The sequence below is a fragment of the Leuciscus leuciscus genome, assembly GCF_965113295.1.
Source record: "Leuciscus leuciscus genome assembly, chromosome: 20".
Lineage (NCBI taxonomy): Eukaryota > Metazoa > Chordata > Actinopteri > Cypriniformes > Leuciscidae > Leuciscus > Leuciscus leuciscus.
Window position 1 is genome coordinate 21,347,911 of NC_138744.1, and position 20,858 is coordinate 21,368,768.

General features: G+C 34.7%; 1 protein-coding gene across 1 annotated transcript; it reads right to left on the minus strand.

Annotated features, from left to right (window-relative positions):
* Positions 1-67: 67 nt before the first annotated feature.
* abcb5 (ATP-binding cassette, sub-family B (MDR/TAP), member 5) lies at positions 68-20,225 on the minus strand. Its single transcript, XM_082149967.1, has 29 exons — positions 20,144-20,225; positions 19,088-19,163; positions 18,709-18,820; positions 16,621-16,684; positions 16,340-16,490; positions 16,018-16,102; positions 15,653-15,844; positions 15,365-15,536; positions 12,865-12,989; positions 12,520-12,697; positions 12,318-12,431; positions 12,116-12,226; positions 11,218-11,343; positions 10,863-11,066; positions 9,780-9,950; positions 9,016-9,177; positions 7,718-7,936; positions 7,482-7,631; positions 7,167-7,271; positions 6,479-6,556; positions 6,265-6,348; positions 4,950-5,153; positions 4,721-4,821; positions 3,559-3,699; positions 3,307-3,463; positions 2,991-3,188; positions 2,686-2,892; positions 1,429-1,575; positions 68-1,030 (listed from the first exon to the last, which is right to left on the minus strand). Exons 2-29 carry the CDS (start codon positions 19,137-19,139, stop codon positions 830-832), a joined length of 4,011 nt encoding a protein of 1,336 aa, XP_082006093.1. The 5' UTR covers positions 19,140-19,163; positions 20,144-20,225; the 3' UTR covers positions 68-829.
* Positions 20,226-20,858: the final 633 nt, after the last annotated feature.

Sequence of the window (20,858 nt, forward strand, 5' to 3'; positions counted from 1 at the left end):
AAGATAGTTTTACTTTAAATAAATAATTTCATTGAAATAAAATCAGAGGAAGGATCGACAGCAGATAATTATTGATCATTCCTTTTATTAAAACATCAGAGAAAAAAAAAAGCATCTTAACAATAACCATAAAAGTACATATCAGACACAATACAAGAATAAAGTAGCCGTTTCTGTCCGAGAGACATAAAGTTAGCCGGTGTGGGGAAAAAGGTCCAACATGTTGGAGGCTCAAACCACGAGCACGAGCGCCCCCACGCGCTGATGAGGTCATGAACAAAACACTTGTGCAATGCGCAGAAAAACAATATTCACATTCAAAGGGTTTATGCCTAGGCTACTGTACAAACTCATACAACCTGCAAAACATTAGGCAAAAGTGTTACAATTGCCTGTTGGGGGAAAAGTGTCAAGGTTGTTTTACTGTGCATTGTTTTATGTACAATAAATTAACACTACTTTTAACATTTACAATACAAAATATTTGTATATAAAATTTGAGAAAAATAAATCTATAGATATACAACATCTTTCTCGTTTTATATAAGAATAGTTTTTTTTTAATGGGCTGTAACAAAGTAACAAAAAGCAAGCAACAAAGAACAAAGAAAAAGAGTTAATATTTAAATGCTGTTTTTAAATAATATTGTGCAGATATTGATAGTAAGCTTTTTAAAATGAACTCACGCAACATCCTAAAACAGAAGCATTTTGTGACATAAACTGTAATTTCAATTTAAATGTAAGATTAACTGCACCATTTCATTATTTATCTGTGCCTTTCATTTGAGATTATACAAACACTAGATTCAATCAAAGGGAGTTGAAGTTAGTGAGCAGATACTTGTGCATTCACCAGAGCATGGTAGGCCCCTTGCTTGCTCATGAGTTGGGCATGTGTTCCCTGCTCAGTCACCTTGCCATTCTGAACCACCACAATCATGTCAGCGTTCTGAATGGTGGTCAAGCGGTGGGCAATGACGATACACGTGCGGCCAAGCCGAGCGTCATCAAGAGCCTTCTGCACAATCTGTAGAGCAGGAAAGAAAGAAGTGGTCAAAACTTTAAAGGTTTTGTTTAGTTTTTTTTTGGTCCACATACATTTTACTATGAAGAGCACATAATAGTAAATGCATATTTAAAGCAGCACTTTATAAATGAAATCTTTTGACTTGATTCTTCTTTTGTTTCCTTTTCTAAATGTGATAAGACAGGTTATGTAGAGTGTAAATCTATGATTCTCAAGGCATTCCCTAAAAACAACTGAATCACAAGTTCAAACTAGCAAAAGTGCCATCTGCTGGTGGAAGACAGAAGTTCATATTGCCCTAACAGCAAAAAAGGGAACAGTATTGACCAAATCAAATGAACTTGATGATGACATACTCTTAAAATATTTTTGCGACAGCCTTTACATGTGTTACTGACCTTCTCGCTCTCTGTGTCGAGGGCTGATGTGGCCTCGTCCAGCAACAGGACTTTGGGCTTGCGGACCAGAGCTCGAGCGATGGCTATCCTTTGCTTCTGTCCTCCAGACAGCTGAGCGCCTTTATCTCCAACTCGAGTGTTGTATTTCTGAAGGGATATTACATATGTATATAGATGATTAAAACACAGTTTTTATTGATGGCCTCGAGCATAATATAATATAATATAATATAATATAATATAATATAATATAATATAATATAATATAATATAATATAATATAATATAATATAATATAATATAATTTAATATAATATAATATAATATAATATAATATAATATAATATAATATAACACTTTACAATAAGGTCCCAATATTTAACTTTAGTTAATGCATTCACTAAAATTAACTAGCATTGCATTAACTGGCATTAACTAAAATGAACTAAAAAACATTTGTTATATAATTTATGAATCATTCATTGTTAGTTCATGTTAGTTTAGGTCCATTAAACAATATTAACAAATGCAACCTTTGATTTTTAATAATGTATGAGTAAATGTTGAAATATTTCAAATAAATAAATTTGTTTGTTTTTTAAGCTCAAGTTAACTAAAATTATCAAATGGAACTTTATTATAAAGTGTTACCAATATATACTACCGTCTTTTGTTCAGCAAGAATGCATTAAATTGATCAAAAGTGAAAGTAAAGACATGTATAATGTTGCAATAATAATAATATTCTAAATACTATTCTTGAAATTTCTATTCAAACAATGTCCATAAAAATATTAAGCAGCACAAATGTTTTCAACATTGATAATTATCAAAAAAAAATTCTTGAGCAGCAAAATCATCATATTAGAATGATTTCTGAAGGATCATGTGACACTGAAGACTGGAGTAATGATGCTGAAAATTCAGCTTTGATCACAGGGATCAATGACATTTTAAAATATATTAAAATATAAAACAGTTATTTTAAATATTAATAATATTTCTCAATATTACTGTTTTACTATATTTTGATCAAATAAATTGTAGTGTACTTGTTTGTAAAGCTAAATGTGTCCCCACACACACACACACACACACACACACACACACACACACACACACACACACACACACACACACACACACACACACACACACACACACACACACACACACACACACACACACACACACACACACACACACACACACACACACACACACACACACACACACTAATGGAGACATCATGCATACCTCTGGAAGGCCAAGGATAAAATTATGTATGTTGGCCTTCTTCGCAGCTTCCTCGATCTCCTCCTGGGTGACTTCACGGCTGTTGTCTCCATACTGAATGTTCTCAGCAATGGTGCAGTCAAACAGGATGGGCTCCTGAGACACCAGTCCCATCTGATTGCGCAGCCATGCCAGGTTCACATTTTTGGTGTCATTACCATCTACAAACTGCAACATGCAAAAACAAAATCAGGCATAAATTGATCACTTGACCCAAAATAATGGGTTAGACCTCCAGGCACACAAAAACCACCCGGTGAACTCACCACTTGGCCCGCCGCAGGGTCGTAGAAACGTTCTAGAAGCTGAATGGTGGTGCTCTTCCCACAGCCACTGCTGCCCACCAGGGCCAGAGTCTGTCCCTGAGACACGGATACATTCAGGCCCTGTAGGACTGTCACATTCTGACGGGTTGGATAGGAGAATTGGACATCTCGGAATTCAACATGCCCTGAAAAATTTGTCTGAAAAAAGGACAAAGAAAATTATTTTATTTTTTTTAAAAGGGACAAAGGGAAAAATTCAATTCAATTCAATTTCTTCTGAGAGCTTCATGCTACAAACTCCAAATGTCACACTTACTGGTTGGTCTCCAGACTCATCATAGATATCAATGGCCGGTTTCTTCTCTAACAGCAGTAAGATCCGCCCAGCTGCTGCTTTGGCTTTGGCAAAGTCAGGAGCGAATGATGAGGACTGGCCAATGTTCATTGCAGCAAAGACAATCACAGAAAAGACCCTGGAGAGGAACCAACACATCAACACGGTATAGAGTGTGTATGAGATTTTCAAAAAAAACAACATTGATTAATCCTTCATACAAACTGTACTTACAGGAAAACATTTTCATATTCTGTGTAACAGCGTGCAATAAGCCAGGCTCCGAAGCGGAAGATTGCAGCATTGACCAGGTAAGGAATGGCTTGTGCGAGGGCAAACGTGACTCCGTAGATGGGTGCTTTACACAAGCTAGATCTGAAATATCACATATTGCTTTTTGTAAGATTTGGGGGAATCAGATTTGATGTTAACTGAGCATGTGTTGAGGCAGGGATTTTCTAAGTTTTGCCATCATATAAAATTAACCATTTGTAATTTTAGAGATAAAAAAAAAAAAAAGTTTGCCTATGACCCACAAATATAATAATGGTACTCTTGTGAGCAGTATTATTTATATATTTTAGTCAATTATTGTATTTATTAACATTTTGAATTAGCTTTCATCTTATTTTCAGCTTAAATTTGTATATTTTCAGTTTTCCATTTTTCGTATTTATGTTTCAGTAATTTTGTTGTGCTTTTGTCATTTTTACTACCCTGTTAAATATATTATATATATGTGTGTGTGTGTGTGTGTGTGTGTGTATTTTCATGTACAAAGACTAATTTATAATGCATGAGTTAAATATTAAGACTTTCAAAATTAAATAATCAGATATACTTTACTGAAGTCAAAGCATACTATTAAATATATTTATATTTAATATATATCTTTTTTAATAAATTATATATTTATTTAATATACATGTATCTTTTCACACAAATATATTTTTAAAAAGTAATTAAATTTTTTTAGTTAACCCTATTATCACAGTTATTATCGTTAACTAAAACTAAATCTATTAAAACATTTCTGTTAATTGAAATAAAGCTGAAATACAATAAAATATAAATATTAGTTGAAAATGGGATTATTTGAAATGTTGCCTTGGCAATAAGCTGAAATAAGTTTAAGTTGAAACACTAAAGTTATTAACTTGAAATAAATAAAAACTCATAACGAAATTACTAAAATTTTTACTAAAATTAACATGAGAACTTAAAATTAATAATATTAATTATAAACATTAATAAACCTAGGGTAAAACAACACTGCTTGTAAAACATTTGATCTTTTATCTTTTGCCTTCTAGCACCTCCTTGTGGTCCCTGGACTTCAGTTTGAAAACCCCTGTATTAAGGGGTTTTAGTATTTTAGTCTTAAAAATGATTTTACCGATATGGCTCGAGCAGGCTGTCAATAAACTTTCGGAAGAAGACATCTTCACGGGTTAATGCGACGACAGTCTTGAAGTTCTCAACAGTTTCTGTGGATATCTGAGCAGAAGAGTTGGAAATGATACCATCAGCAACCAATTAATCTTAGGGAATCATTTACGGAATAAACGGAATCACACAGTTCTCAAACAAAACCAAAAAAAGGGTCAATGACCAGAGTACCGTACCTTGCCAGACATCTCCAGTGCACTCTGGTCTTTGGTGGTGTGTCCTGCCATGGCTCTCATCTGGATGAAATTTGCCCCCGTGAGGAAGGGGACACAGGCAAGGATAAGCAAGGTGAGCTGCCAGCTATGGATAAACGCCACAATGACAGCGATGCCAAGAGCACAGATCGTGTTTGTGGCTAGTCCTAATCTGGATCCTGCTGCCTAGAAATGAGAAAAAGACACAATTAAACAAGCTATTTGGACATTGTACAGCATATGTTCTTTCTATTCATTAAACAATCTGGTTTCCACGGAAATATAAAGCAGCACATCTGTTTTCAACATTCATAAGAAGAAATGGTAACACTTTATTCCGATGGTCCACTTTAGACATTCTACTGACTATAAGTAACTTTGCAGCTCCTCAACTTATTCTACTAACCCGAAACCTAAGCTACTAATACACTTGACGTGTAGTTGCTTATAAGTTGATTGGAAGTAACTTACAATCAACTTATAAGCAACTACATGTCAACTAACTGTCATTCTTACTCTTACAGTAAATTACTTATAGTTTGTAGAATGTCTAAAGTGGACCAATTGAATAAAGTGTAACCAAAGAAATGTTTCTTGAGCACCAAATCATCATTAGAATGATTTATTAAGGATCATGTGACACTGAAGACTGAAGACTGGAGTAATGATGCTGAAAATTCAGCTTTGCCATCACAGGAATAAATCATATTTAAACATAACTGTTTTTACTGTGTTTTTGATCAAATAAATGTAGCCTTGGTAAGACTTCTAAAAAAAAATTTTTTTTAATTCTCTCTCTCTCTATATATATATATATATTTGTTTATATTTATTTATATATATATATATATATATATATATATATATATATATATATATATATATATATATACATATATATATATATATATATGTTTATATTTATTTATATATATATATATATATATATATATATATAAAATAATAATAATAATAATAATAATAATAATAATAAATAAATATATATATATATATATTATATATATATATATATATATATATATATATATATAAATAACAGACCCTAAACTTTAGAATGGCAGTGTACCTGTGAATTCAAATAAAGTTGCACTATTATTACCAGAAACTGTAGTCAAATGGATTAGCTCTCACATAAATACGACTGAGAAACAGATTCAGCCAGGCCTATAACGGTTTAAAGAGATGGATGTAATGAACCAGAGCCAAAAACACAGGCTGCATCCACAGTGAAAGCTTAATTACTGGTTCTGATGGCAAATCACTGTGTTCCACTCACCCCTTTAACCAGAGACGCATCTGTGGCTAATTTAGTGGTCAGGACTCCCACTGCATTGTTGTTGTCATCAAACCAGGCAATCTCCTGTTAAGAGAAACAGGCTTGAGGATGAAGCACCCATCATTTCAATAGCCATTTGTTTTTTGCCAGATTAGCTCTCAACTGCATTACTACTATATAGTGATGAGTGATAGATGCAGGGAATGTGCCGTACCTGTCTTATCATGGCGTTGAAAGCCTGCCTTCTCAACCTCATGGTTAGAAGCTCCCCAGATTTACCAAACATGAAGCCCTAGAAGAGGAAAGGGCAACAGATGTGAAACTTACATACAGCAATGCATACAAGTATATATATATATGTGTGTGTGTGTGTGTGTGTGTGTGTGTGTGTGTGTGTGTGTGTGTGTGTGTGTGTGTGTGTGTGCATTTATTGGAAATATAGTAAAACAGTATCATTGAGAACAGTGTTTTAAAGTACAATAATTTGCTTTAATTCTACATTACATTCGCATGTATATTTAGACATTATCAAAGACTACTTTCTGTCACAGACTACTACTGTCTCTCTCTCTCTCTCTCTCTCTCTCTCTCTCTCTCTCTCTCTCTCTGCGTGTGTGTGGGTGTGTGTAAACTGTTGAACTATTTTAGATCCAATAAATGCAGCCTTGATGAGCTTAAGAGACTTCTTTCAAAAACATTGTAAAAATCTTGCTGAACCCATACGCACACTAGATATAAATGTTATGCTTGTGCAAAAATTACCTTCATGATGGTTAGGTGGTTCTGGTTGGTTAATACTAATATGAAGGATGCCTAAGTTTAGTACTAAGCTAACCACTAATCCCAAGTATAAAGCAATGGAAATGCTAGCGAACGCCACTAATAACCCAACAAAATCTCACCTGGAAGAAATATGTGATAAAGGCCACTGCTCCTGTTAGCAGAAAGAAGAGTGAGAACATCATGGTCTTCTGTCGCTTTACGTCAGGGTCGATCTCTGCAAACACCTAAAAACAGACGAGGTTCTATTAGAATCGAACATCCTGGTTAAATCATTATAAATGCTATGTGCTTACGGGACTAATATAATGTACAATCCACAATTTTTATATCAGTCATTTTAAAACAATCATGGGGAGATGAGCAGGAAGCAAAAATATACAGTACACAATAGAGATTTTTATTCAGATTTATGAATAAAGACAAAGGACACTCACACCAATAATTTTGGCAAACAGAATGGCCACACAGGGATAAACAGCTCCACCCACAAGGCTGGCCAGAATGCCCACCAGCAGGTAAGGCCATTCCGGCTTATTCAGAGCCAGAATTTTAGTGAAAGGAATTTCTGGAACTTTTTCCGTTTCCTACAAGAGAATTTTTATCATCATCCGATTACTCCATTTATGAACTCTCAATAGCATTAAAGCAAAGGAGATTGTGGAGTATGTACCTTTTTGTCTTTTTTGGATTTCTTGCTCTTCTTCTTTCTTGAGGACCGTCTCTCACTGCCACGTCTTAAGCTTCTTCTAAGGGATCCACTCTCCATTTTAATTTCCTCTCCTCCTTCGGGAAAATCTGTGTCAGAAAATTCCTCACCGGTGTCTCCCTCAGAAACATCCTGAATATCATCTTCATTGGCATCAAGATCATCACTTGGTCTATCTGAGGTCTGTTAAATTAAAAGAATAGAAAAAAAAACTTTATGCCAAAGAAATCCAAATATGATGCTCTCTTGTGAGAGACCTTCCCGTAAAGGATTCAGGGAGGTTTCAGGGATAATTAGTTACATTTTTTTTTTTTTTTTTTACATATAAAGACTTGTGTATACTGTGTAGCATAGGCTATATATTAAGTGTGATATTATAATGGGAATATTGTTTCCATTATAATCGTCTTTTATATTGTCATGGCACTGCAAACAATACACACACACACACACACCACACACACACACAATATTATTCAAAAGTTTAGGATCTGTAAAATGTTTTTTAAAGAAAGTAAAAATGTATTCAGAAAGGTTGCATTAAATTGATCAAAAGTGAAAGTAAAGACATTCATAATGTTACCAAAGGTTTCTATTTCAAATCATTGCTGGATCAACTGAATAGATCAACTGTCTATTCATCAGAGAATCCTGAAGAAAAAAATGTATTCCAAAATATTAAGCAGCTTTCTGAAGGATCATGTGACACTTAAAACTGGAGTAATGGCTGCTGAAAATTTTAATTTTGAATGTTTAAACTGCCAAATTACTTCACAATATTCCTGTTTTGACAGTGTTTTTGATCAAATAAATGCAGCCTCGGTGAGCAGAAGAGACTTTAAAAAAAACATTTACAAAAAATTACTGACCACAAACTTCTGAAAGGTAGTTACATCTTATATCATTTTATATTATAATCATAATAATAATTATTAAATAAATATATAATTAATATTTGTTGACAATTTTTTTCTACTAACTATAAGAATATTATAAGATGTATAAACCTTTCAAGTAATATAAATAATAATAAAAAAGTGTATTATTTCTTACTGGTATTACTGTTAAAAATACCGGCTGTCAATAGAATAAAATAAAGGTGATTAATTCCATGGTTTCTAGTTTAGCAAGCAAAATAAAAGAGTATGAATATTGCTAAAAGTATTAAGTTTGATTTAGGCAACAACTGCAGAGAAATTCATAAAGTCAGTTCTGTCCTGTCCCATGATAGATAGCTCCCATGTAGAGAGGCGTACAAGTACCTGTTGCATTACGAGAGAATAGTACACTCCTTTTTTGGCCATGAGTTCTCTGTGGCTGCCCTGTTCCACCACTTTGCCGTCGTTGAATCCTGCAATTATATCTGCTGTACGAATAGTTGACAGGCGGTGTGCAATCACAATGGTAGTGCGTCCTGCTCTGGCCTAAGAAACAACACACACACACACACACACACACACACACACACACACACACACACAATTATTTATTGCTTGTTTACTGCAGTGTTGCAGTGTTGTTGCTTATAACTTAGGGTAGCACTTTATTTTAAGGTGACAGTGTAATGATGCATTTAAAGGTATAGCGGAGGATGTTTTACTTCCTGGTGGGTAACCTATACTATTGGTCCTCCTAATTGTCAATCATTCTGGTGAATCAATCAAACTTTTCAAAAAGTGGAGAGGGCGGGTCTTATCTAAAATTTGGAAAGATCCTCCGCTATACCTTTAAGTACTGAGTAATATTAATGAACTACATATACTTACTATAGATTTAAGGTAGGATTAGGATTTGGTGTAGGGTTAGTTGCATGTAATTATGCATAATTTACTCTTTTTACTATGGTAAGTACATGTAACATATGTAACAAGGACACTGTAAAATAAAGTGTTACCAAACTTTGTTACCATACCAAAAACTGTAATAAAAGATATTTGTATTCACAACTGCAACTATAACTATATATTTTCCAGTACTCATGCAAATGTCCTTCCTGCATGTCACGGAGAGAACTGTTTTGCATTACCTTGTCTAAAGCTGCCTGAACGATGGACTCGCTCTGTGTGTCCAGGGCTGATGTGGCTTCGTCCAGCAGGAGGATTTTGGGGTTTTTGACGAGAGCTCGAGCAATAGCGATCCTCTGCTTTTGGCCCCCGCTGAGTTGAGCCCCCCTCTCGCCAACCATAGTGTTTAGCTTCTATCTCAGAGAAAAACAGTTTTAAAACATTTAACCCCTTTTCAGACCAAACACAACTAGTGTAGTACACATACAGTCTAAAAATGCTCATTTGTAAATAGAGATCCACCCATTTAAAATTCTGGTCTATATCCCTAAGAGGTCACCGTGATTTTGCCAAGTAAGACATGTTCCTGGATCAACACATTTTGTTGTGTCCTGGAACAACATTCCTGTTGGAAAATGTAGTCCTAACCCTATCCCTACCCCTACCTGTAAACCTAACCCTACCCATAAGTTATCCCTAAAATCAGAGGGAAATGACCGGTGAATAACACTGATGTAGAAGCACCTAATGCTGACTGTAAGTCTAAACTTGACAAACTGTAAACTTGTCCCTCAAATCTGATTGGTTGTTTGGAATGTTGTTTCAGGATCAACAAAGATGTTGATCCAGAAACATGTTCTACTTGGTGAAATCAGGTTCACCTAAGGGAAGCAGATAATTCATTTCATGTTATGACCGATAACTGATAAATGGCCGGTACTAAAAGTCTATTTTGTCTAAATAAATAAAAAGTAAACACTACATTTAGGCATCCCACCATATGACAAATTTGTAGAAATTTGTACATTTGTAGATTATATGTGTTACTAAATTATTATTATTATTAAAGATTAACTTTGAGGGAGCATTAGATGATGGAAAAGGTCATCTAAATGTAAAAATAGGGAAATGTGTATGCAAAAATAAACATCCAATTAAATTTTTTTTTTTTATTAACAAATATGGTGCTGATATATTATGCATTTCCATTTCTTAGACACTGTAATTTATTGTTATCATAATGAAATCTTAGGTTCTGCAATATACAATAGCTTTAGGGGTAGAACCGAGTCAAAACCTTTTTAATAAAATTTGACACTACTCACATCTGGTAGTTTGGAAATGAAATCGTAGGCATTGGCCTCTCTAATGGCTCGTTCAATATCCTCATCAGTGGCGTCTTCTCTGCCGTAGCGTATATTCTCTGCGATGGTGGTTCCGAAAAGAACAGGTTCCTGACTCACGATACCCATGTTCTCCCTCAGCCAGCACACATTTAGAGAACGGATATCATGACCATCCAGAGTCACCTGCACAACCGTACACATTTCATAAACTACTCAGTTCTTCATGACAGCATATTTTGAATGACGTGAAGTATTGAAGGAATGCAGCTTTTACTGAGAGGTGAAACGATTTATGGTTGCTCATTAGAAGATTCTTTGGGCATATCAGTGTTACCTCTCCTGAATCCGGGTCATAGAACCGCTGCAGAAGCTGAATTGTTGTGCTTTTCCCACAGCCACTGGCTCCAACCAAAGCAATGGTCTTTCCATGAGGCACTGTCAGATTCATTCCCTGTAGAATCTGCGATGGGACACATTGTATCAGTCATCAGTGTGTCACCATTTCATCACCATATATATATATATATATATATATATATCTCATCACCATATAATACGCCAATTTTACAGACATAAAATGTATCAGTATTGGTCGATAGAAAACAATGATGGTCACACTTTAGTTTATGGTCCAATTCTTACCATTAAGTACCTATTAACTATGACTTTTTCCTCAATTAACTCCTAATTACTGCTTATTAATAGTTTGGTAGTTGTTAAGTTTAGGTATTGGGTAGGATTATGGGATGTAGAATATGATCATGCAGAATAAGGCATTAGCATGTGCTTTATAAGTACTAATAAACAGCCAATATACTAGTAATATCCATGCTAATAAGAAACTAGTTAATTGTGAGAATTGGACCCTAAACTAAAGTGTTACCAAATTATTAAAATAAGTAATTTATTAACACTTTAAAAGTAATCTTTAGCAAATCTTAAAATTAATATCCAATTTCCTACTTATCTTTTATTATTTAAATGATTAATTTTGAATTATAACATTTTATTTTTATGTAGACAAAAATAATATCTAATTTTAATAAAGCCATCTATTGGTTATCAGCCATAACATGATTATAAAATCACAAATTCGAATTAATCCAAAAATAATCATAAAAAATGTTTTTTTAAAAAGATAATCTCATTGCATCCCTAATAATTTCAACAGAAATAATATGTACAGTATGAATGATACAATTCCTAACAGGAGGGAAAATATGCTGCTGTACCTTCACATCTTTCCTGGAGGGATAGCTGAAGTTGATGTTCTTGAATTCAATATCTCCTTTCACATGGTCTGGTTTGTGACCTACTTTTGAACTGCTGTCAATGGGACGAGGCTGCAACAGTCATCCAGAATAACAATATGGGCATACATATAATACAAAATAACTTTATTATGAAGAATGAACACAGACTGAAAGTTTGTACCATGTCAATTGTTTTGTAGACCTCATAGGCCGCACCCCGGGCCTTGGCGATACTCTCCAGGTTTGGAGCTCCCTGACCTAAAGAGAATGAGCCAATCATCACAGAGAAGAAAACCTGAAAAGTAACAAAGTTAGTGGTTATTAAAAAGTGTCTCCTGCTGTATCTTTATTCAGAAAAAGATAAAGTCTTAAAAAAAACTTACAGTGATGACCCTTCCGATGGTGTAATTCTCTGGTTCGTCCACAGACAGTTTTGTTCCATACCAAAATGCCAGTGCATAGGTGCCAAATATAACAAACTGTGTAAACCCCATGGCCACATTAGTGGTTATAGCTTTCTTTACCCCAAAGTTCTTTGCATCCTCCAAGTTTTTCTCATACCTAAAATACAGAAAATAGTTTGTCACAGAAAACTGTCACTCTGTACACACACATTCAAAACAGTTTGGTCGCATTCTTCACATTTTAGAAGACCCAATCTTATCTCTCACATTTAAGTGACAAATTTGTTGTGAACTTGATGAGTGAAAGGTACAGAATGTGCTCACTTTTCCACTGCTTTCTTCTGTCCATTAAATGCCACAACAGTCCTGATAGCGACCAGAATCTCTTCAGCTACTGCTCCTGCTTTAGCATACGCTGAAAGCTCCTTACTGGTCAAGGTGGCAAGAATCTGCAGGAAAACAGATTCAGTAAGATATGACAGAAAAGTAAGATATTATTTTGGGCCCTACAACTTAAAGGGATAGTTCACTCAAAGAGTTCAATTTTTGGGTGAACTATCCTTTTAACTTGATAGATATAGATCTACATTTGTATTTGTACTGAAGCCAAATCAAATAATTACATTTCTAAAATATGAATTATTGAAATAAAATATTATAGCCTACACGACATGTTCGCACCGCGAATTTTCGGTACATGTCTTTCGCTTCGGTGATACGTGCACACGATCAATACAGCGTTAGCCTATTAACCATTTTAACAACCATTAACCACCAATACTCGCAATACTCTCCGTGTTTAGTAACTTTCGGTGAGAAACAAAGTATCATCTTTCAAATTCTGTCAATCTGATCACGAAATTCAAACAATAAATGCTGTTTTGTTGCTCTATGATGTGGGGCGCGACAGAAAGCTATAGGCGCCTCAGTCAGTTCAAGTGGCAGAACGGAGCGCCAGTGAATGCGATCAAAATAGACATGAATGAACATTTGAAACTATGTTGAAAGATACAGTAGGTTATACCTTACTGATCATATCTCGTGTAATCGCTCAATCAGTGTTTCAAATGCGGAAAGACATCAACAAAACAGCTTGTAAACAAGATGCCAAGTAGCATTACAGGTCAGGTGAGTCATTCAGTGTCCACACACACAGAGAAACGAACTGGAGAGGAGAATTTTGCATAAAATAGCTATGCACTATTTTAGCATAAATATTCATGATCTATTATCTTATTTAATGTAGGCCTATGTTTAATTAAGTCTGTCATGAAAACAAGTTATGACAGCCACTGTGTAAAATAAATGATTACGTATTTCATCAATGAATTGGAGTAGAAACATCATTTTATAATTAGATTGAGAAGTTAATGCAAAAACTGCTGTATGTGCAATTTACATGTTTGCATACAATTTGTTATTTGAGCGTTGATTATTATATCTAAAAAATAAACAGCAACTGAATTCAATAGTTTTGGCTCTGTTGTTAATTGTAACCTTTAGCCTAATGTGCAGGGGCTCCCTAGTTTACAGCATTTGCAGAGATTTACTTTATCCTTAAAGCTGCAGTCCAAGGTTTTCCTCTTTGTCGCCATCTCTGTTCGAAATCTGCAATTGCAGTTATTCGCGGAATTATCAACTTTACGTGGGTTGTGCCTCGGCACGTCACATATGAGTTTGATGAAAGACGCGGATGAATCCAATATTTTGAGGAGAATGTGCGGCTGTCAGTCACCGCGCTGGTGTGGATGCTGTCATTCGGAATCACAGATTCTACTTTTTGGAAGTATGACCAACATAAGAATTTTCACTGGAAAATGTCATCTAAACAAGTAAGTAAAATCCACTTTTGTTCTGACACACTAAGGGAAAAAAGCATTACAGTAAATCGCGCTGATTAAATCTAACAATCGCTTATCATACCATGTCAAACCGTGAAAATTATACTTTGTTCTCAAATCGTTAATCAGCATTGCATGACTACATTTAATGCCCTTCCGATATTTGCCCTTGTTTTCGCATGGGCCGGTTGCGGCCTCTTTTTTTCTGTAGCCACTCCGAAGTCTGAAGTCTTTTGCATTTTACACTGAAGATTGTCGTTTTAACCTTTCTGGATCCGCCATCAAATTGCTAAGTTTAATTATATCAAGTGCTGTGAGAAAAGGCAATAAATCTCCACCTCAAACATCCTCACACGCAATATAGCCGGGACGCCTTCTTTATGTGTACAGATGTGACGTAATGACGCAAAAACATGCTCGAATTTCCCGCGGAAATCGACCAGTACCACTGGAATTAAAAACATTACTACAAGTTTACCGTTTTGAATCGAGCAAAGGCAAGCAGATAGTTTTGAACACTGGCTGGTTATGTACTTGCTCAAATTTATTTGGGATAATTTAAGCCAAAAAAAAGTTACGGACTGCAGCTTTAAGAAATGTTTAATTATATTTCGACAGAGACATAATTCTTTCAGTAAACCACTGTTTTAAAAAAGGAGAAAATGCCATTTTATGTTTAGTTTTTGTATACTAACATATATACAGTATGTTAGTGGTGTACTGAAGCCAAACCAAATTATTATGACACACGCGCGTGCGTGTGTGTGTGTGATATATATATATATATATATATATATATACACACACCACACACACACACACACACACACACACACACACACAAGGATATATGTATATATCATAAAGTTTGTAAACAATATATTGTGTAGGGTATAATATACATTGTGTATAGGTTTATTCATGAAACCATTTGATCTACACAAAAAAAAAACAAAAAAAAAAACAAGGTGCTTTATACATACTTTAGACCAAACAGCAGCAGATCCTGCTAAGAGGGGACTGACGGCAAGAATGACCAGCGTCAGCTTCCAACCGTAGATAAAACCAATGATGAAACCAGTAAGAAACGTGCAGAAGAACTGGACAAACACACAGATCTTGTCCCCGAGGCCATCGTTGATTGTGTTTATATCACTGCGTTGGGAGGGAAAAAAGGAGATCCATACACCAGATTAAACACCTGAAATGTAACCCAAGAACATATCAGGTGACAGAAACAAGAGTCTAGAACATGGTTGCAATTCACTTACTCTGTAAGTCTAATGTTCAGCTCTCCGATCGGATGCGTGTCGAACCATGACATCTGCTGGTGGAGGATGGCATGAAAGTACTTCTCCCGGATCCTCTTTGTTTGCTTCGCAGCAGTTAGCAGGAAAAGCATTACCTGGAATGTTCCCAGGAGCAAAACCGCAGCACCGATCGCAACAAAGTAATAAGCATATCTGTGTGAACAAACCACCGGCTTACGTTAAAGATCAACCAAGAAATGAACCAAAGGTAGAAGATTCGGACAGTCAAAACTTAGGGACTGATGTTAAAAATAATTAAGAAACTTCTGTAAATTATTAATGAGTCAACTAAAGGACAATTAATCTGACACCAGACGGCTCCTCACTTTGTCATTTTATCTTCAATGCCTATTTCAGGGGAACCTGCCAAACACGTTGTGTCGGTGACGGTGAAGTTTCCAGTAGAGTTGCCTGCAAACATTTAGCAGAAACATTTGAAACCAGTAGTTCCAGACCACCTCATTTAAGTAAATATTTATGAAATAATTTCTGAACTGTAACACTAAGGGTAAAGTTTACATTAGCAACTCAAATCAGTCCAGTACTGACAGACTTTCAGATATTTGAGAAGGACTTATGTCATTAGTTCACATGGATGTTTCTTTATCTTTCAAAACTATGGGTTTTGTACTATTAAATATAGGCTACCTGTCATATTATATTGCTGCCCACTCATCACAAAGCTGTCAGTCATTTGTCCGAACACCACGCACATGAGAGGCAATGCAACGCCATGTGCAGCTGCGCAGAGCAGGCCGATCAGCATTAGCAGAACCTCCAGACAGGTGGCATACCGAAACTGCAAGCCAACGACAAACATGTGAGTCAAACGCATGACTTCTGCCCTCAGGTGTATCATCGCATGTTACATCACTGCTTACAAAAGCTACAAATGAATTATGTGATGAAGAAGAGATGCACATTCTTACCAGCTGAAAAAATCCAACTGTTTTCACCGGCTCTTTCTTCGTTTTGGGCTTTTTTTCCTTTTTGCTATTTAAACAGAACAAGAAATAGTACAAATGAGAAAAAGCCCTCTAGTTGTACAGCACCTTTTTTTTTCATTCTGGCCATTTTTTACCTTTAAAAAAGCCATTGAGGGGCATAGTCATCCATTTATGTCAAATACTTTAACTGAATTAATTAATTAATACAGTAAATACAGTGTCTAAACCAATAGAATAGAATATTTTGAATATAGTATATTAAATAAAATGTTAGACCATGGGTTTGCAAACTTGATGCCTCCTTCCTAAAATATGAGAGCCGTTGTTTTTTAAAGACCAATTTATACTACAGTAGGCCTATGTGAGTAAAATAATGGCCTGGATATCATGTTTTTTACATAATTGTCATTTGTCATTGTACTATCGCCAAAAGAACTGATTCAAATATTATCTGACTGTTAGATGTATTTAATTAAATTCAAATGCATTTAAATACTTTGGTTTCCCAGAGAATACTGACATAAAAAAAGGAAGCTGGCGACAATGGCAAAGAGAAATTAGAAGGATACAACACAAGCACAAACTTTTCTTGAACATTTTGTATATACCAAAGAACGATTATAAAAACTTTTTAGATTTAGATTTATTTTTGTTATTTTACCATTACTATTGGACATTTAATACCACTCAAATGGTCAAGGCACAACAGCAATACTTCCTTAGAAAACTGATGAAGTTCAATATGCCATCTAAAATCCTTATGAACTTCTAGAAGTGTACAATTGAAAGCATGTTAACAAGCTTGTCTGTGTGGTATGAAAACAGCATTAGAGGACCAAAAATAATTGCCAAGACTTATAAGGAATGCAGAGAAAATCACTGGTGCTTCTCCTCCAACTACTTAATAATTGATAATTGTGCCCATGTATGGTGTCTTTATGCTTCTGTTGTCCAGTAGATGGTATTTAAGTATGAAAAAAAAAAAAAAAACGTAACTAAAGGACAGTTTAATCATTATAGGCGGTGTCCTCAGGCTAAATATAGTTTTTATGGAGAGTGAAGGACTTATGCAAGGATACTCTTTTACTAATACAGTACAAATCTTGAACAAGGACATATATATATATATATATATATAGACAGTGTAATGATACATCATTATCATTCATGCTGCATCTGATTTATACTTATATTTGACTTTTTATTGTAAATTTTGTAATTATATATATTGGGCAGGTTTCTTTTAACTGATGCAAAGTAAGCTTTTCTTTTGTGTAACACATGCATATGACAATACATTCTCAAAAACTAATAAAATAAAAATTTATAAATAAATAATAATAAAATCTCGTGATTTCTGGCCTGTCTCACCCTCAAGTCATCCTAGGTGTATATAATAATAATAATAATAATAATAATAATTCATTACATTTATATAGCGCTTTTCTCAGCACTCAAAGCGCTTTACATAGAGGGGGATCTCCTCAACCACCACCAAGAATGTATATGACATTCTTCTTTCAGACAAATACAATCGGAGTTATATCAAAAAATGTCCAGCCTTCTGAAGCGAAGCGATGCATTTGTTCTAAACATTAAACGTTTAAAAAGTTATTTTACTTTATAAAGTTTCAAATATGGATATTTTTCCTTGGAGCACTTTTATCATGGATGGATGCACTTTTATGGACTTCAAAACAGAAACGGCCAGTCACTGCCATTATAAATCTTGGAAGAGCCAGGAAATATTTTAATACAACTCCGATTGTATTCATCTGAAAGAAGAACGTCATATACACCTAGGATGACTTGAGGGTGAGTAAATCATGGGCTAATTTTCATTTTTGGGTGAACTATCCCTTTTAAGAACGTTGTAAATATCGCTGATATTTTGACACTTTTTGTGGAATTTTTGCCTCTGGATCTGATTAAATTCTGAAACGGTCTAACATATTTCTTTATTTTATCAATTAATCTACTTGCAAAGACAAATACGCCCAGTTTTTCTTTTTTAGACAAATGCTTTCTCACAAAAAAAAACAACAATAATAAATAAAAATCTGTTTCTACCTGAACAGGCCTTTGCCCTTTGATTTGGCAGAGGACTCCTCCTTTGGTGTGTCTTCCTGAGGTTTCTCATCCTGGGTGTAAGCTAGGTTGACGAAGCCCTCAGGTATCACCTCTGCAGAAAAGGGGTTTATGTTTACTTAAGGAACAGGCGGGGCAAGTCTAAGGTGTCTGCAGAATCTAAATAATTCATTCTAAATGATCCAGCACTTTACAAATTAGACTATCTATGTAGATAACATTAGTACTGACATTTTTTACTACAAATATCGTTGGCTCTTATAACAAGTGAGGTTTTCACAACTGTAAGTCACTATGGAAAAAAGTGTTTGCCAACTTAATTAATGTAAATATAAATGTGTGGTGAATACAGAGAACACACCATGCAAGTAAGGTGGAGGGTCTGTCGATTGACCGTTTGGCTCTTCTTTCATTGTGATAGAGCAGTGTTTGTGTTGCTAGATAAAGAGAACAGTCTGGTTCATAAGGAGGTACACTTTTAAAAAATAAAGTTTACAATTACAATCTTTTAAAATATTATTATTATTATTATTATTATTATTTTAAACAATCATTGTACTGTGGCTTTAAAAACCTCAAAATCAAAACCTCATCTGAAGAATCTAAAGGTTTATAAATCTCCACACTCTTAGAAGAAAAGATTATATAGAACCTAAAATGGTTCTGTCAGGTGGATTCCCATGGAATCATTTTATGGATTTACTAATTAATTAATTTTGTTTAGTTAAACACGAAAGTATTATATAATCATGAAATTTCGACTTATATAGAACCTTTTGGGCATAAGTGTTCTATAAAATTGACTCAAGAAACCTGTGGTTCTAAATAGAACTTCATTGAACCTTTTTTTCTGAGAGTGCAAAGAACTTTAAAGGCAACACAATAAGCATAGCAACAACAACAACAAAAACAAAACAAATAAAACCTGAAGAACCTATTATTTTCAGAAATGTAATAATGTCATTTATTCAATGCGGAGAGAGGATGAAAAAAATGGTAATGGTGCAAATAACAGATTTATTACAGGAAAATTATATTATTGCACTCATATATTTTTATAAATAGGCTATAGGGCCTGTAAATACTCATAAAAATACTTTTTCTTTACTCTTATTATCTAGCATGTTGGTGTTATTACATAAGTCATCATTCATCCCGCCTCCACGTTACCTAACCAGTTGTAAACGTAAGTGTAGTAGGTAGGCTACAATTAAAATATGACATGCTATGATCGGAAATGGATCAAATAAAATAGCCCACATTTTTTAAAAACTACACATTTCTATATTGAAAATATAATATTTTGATGGTTTGTAATATTTACGAGAAAGCACAGACTAAGAAGGCTATACCTACAGTACGCAAACAAGTCATTAATTTATAAATCTTTTTTTTTTTTTTTGGTCTTTTGGCTTACCCCATGTGGTGATCGCAAATGTTCCAAGCGGACATGCAATATGAAGGTAAAGAAGACTCCTGTGACATGATGTTATATAGCGCGGTGTGCTACCTGGACACGCCTTTTCCTAAGGCAACACTGCACGAAAAATGTGGGCGTGCAAAGAAGGAAAACTGTGACTTTTGCCCTTATAGCGGACAATCTGGGTTAGCCTATAAGGTCATATGAAAAAATGAAGAACTGATAAAAAGATACGAACTTTGTTCCTCATAAGATTTAAAGATGGGGATGCAAAAAAACAGTTTTTTGTAGGCTATGTTTCTCAGTTGCCATCAATGATTTCTGCTATGGTGCTCTTCATCATTGTTCATAAAAAGAGTTATTTTTTTCGACGAATTACTTTTTCCTATCCACATTTTATATGCTCTTTATAGGCTCTACAAACAAGACATTTATAGGATAATTAATAACAGTGAACAATGTAAATGCTCTGACGTTGAGAGCGTTTTCAATCAATTGTTCTGCTGGTTTGAGCATCCTCACCATAGTAACCAATGGCGTGAGTCTGTGGGCGGGATTTGCTGTTTGATCGACCAAAGGTAGAGGAAGGGAGAGTTCGTCAAACCTGTTCGAATACTGTCATAATTCCTGCAATTCTGTTTGCTGCAATGTCACACTTCATTGGTGTAATTGGGGAAAAGTTCATAAGCATAAACTTCATGTTGTATTTACT

Excerpts from the sequence above, each read along its gene's own strand:
- abcb5 (XM_082149967.1), bottom strand. The coding sequence starts at position 19,139 with ATGAAAGAAGAGCCAAACGGTCAATCGACAGACCCTCCACCTTACTTG. Across the intron at positions 11,344-12,115 it reads CCTCCAGGAAAGATGTGAAG|ATTCTACAGGGAATGAATCT; the intron begins GTACAGCAGCAT and ends GTCCCATCGCAG. Across the intron at positions 6,349-6,478 it reads TCAACGCCATGATAAGACAG|GAGATTGCCTGGTTTGATGA; the intron begins GTACGGCACATT and ends TTCTCTTAACAG.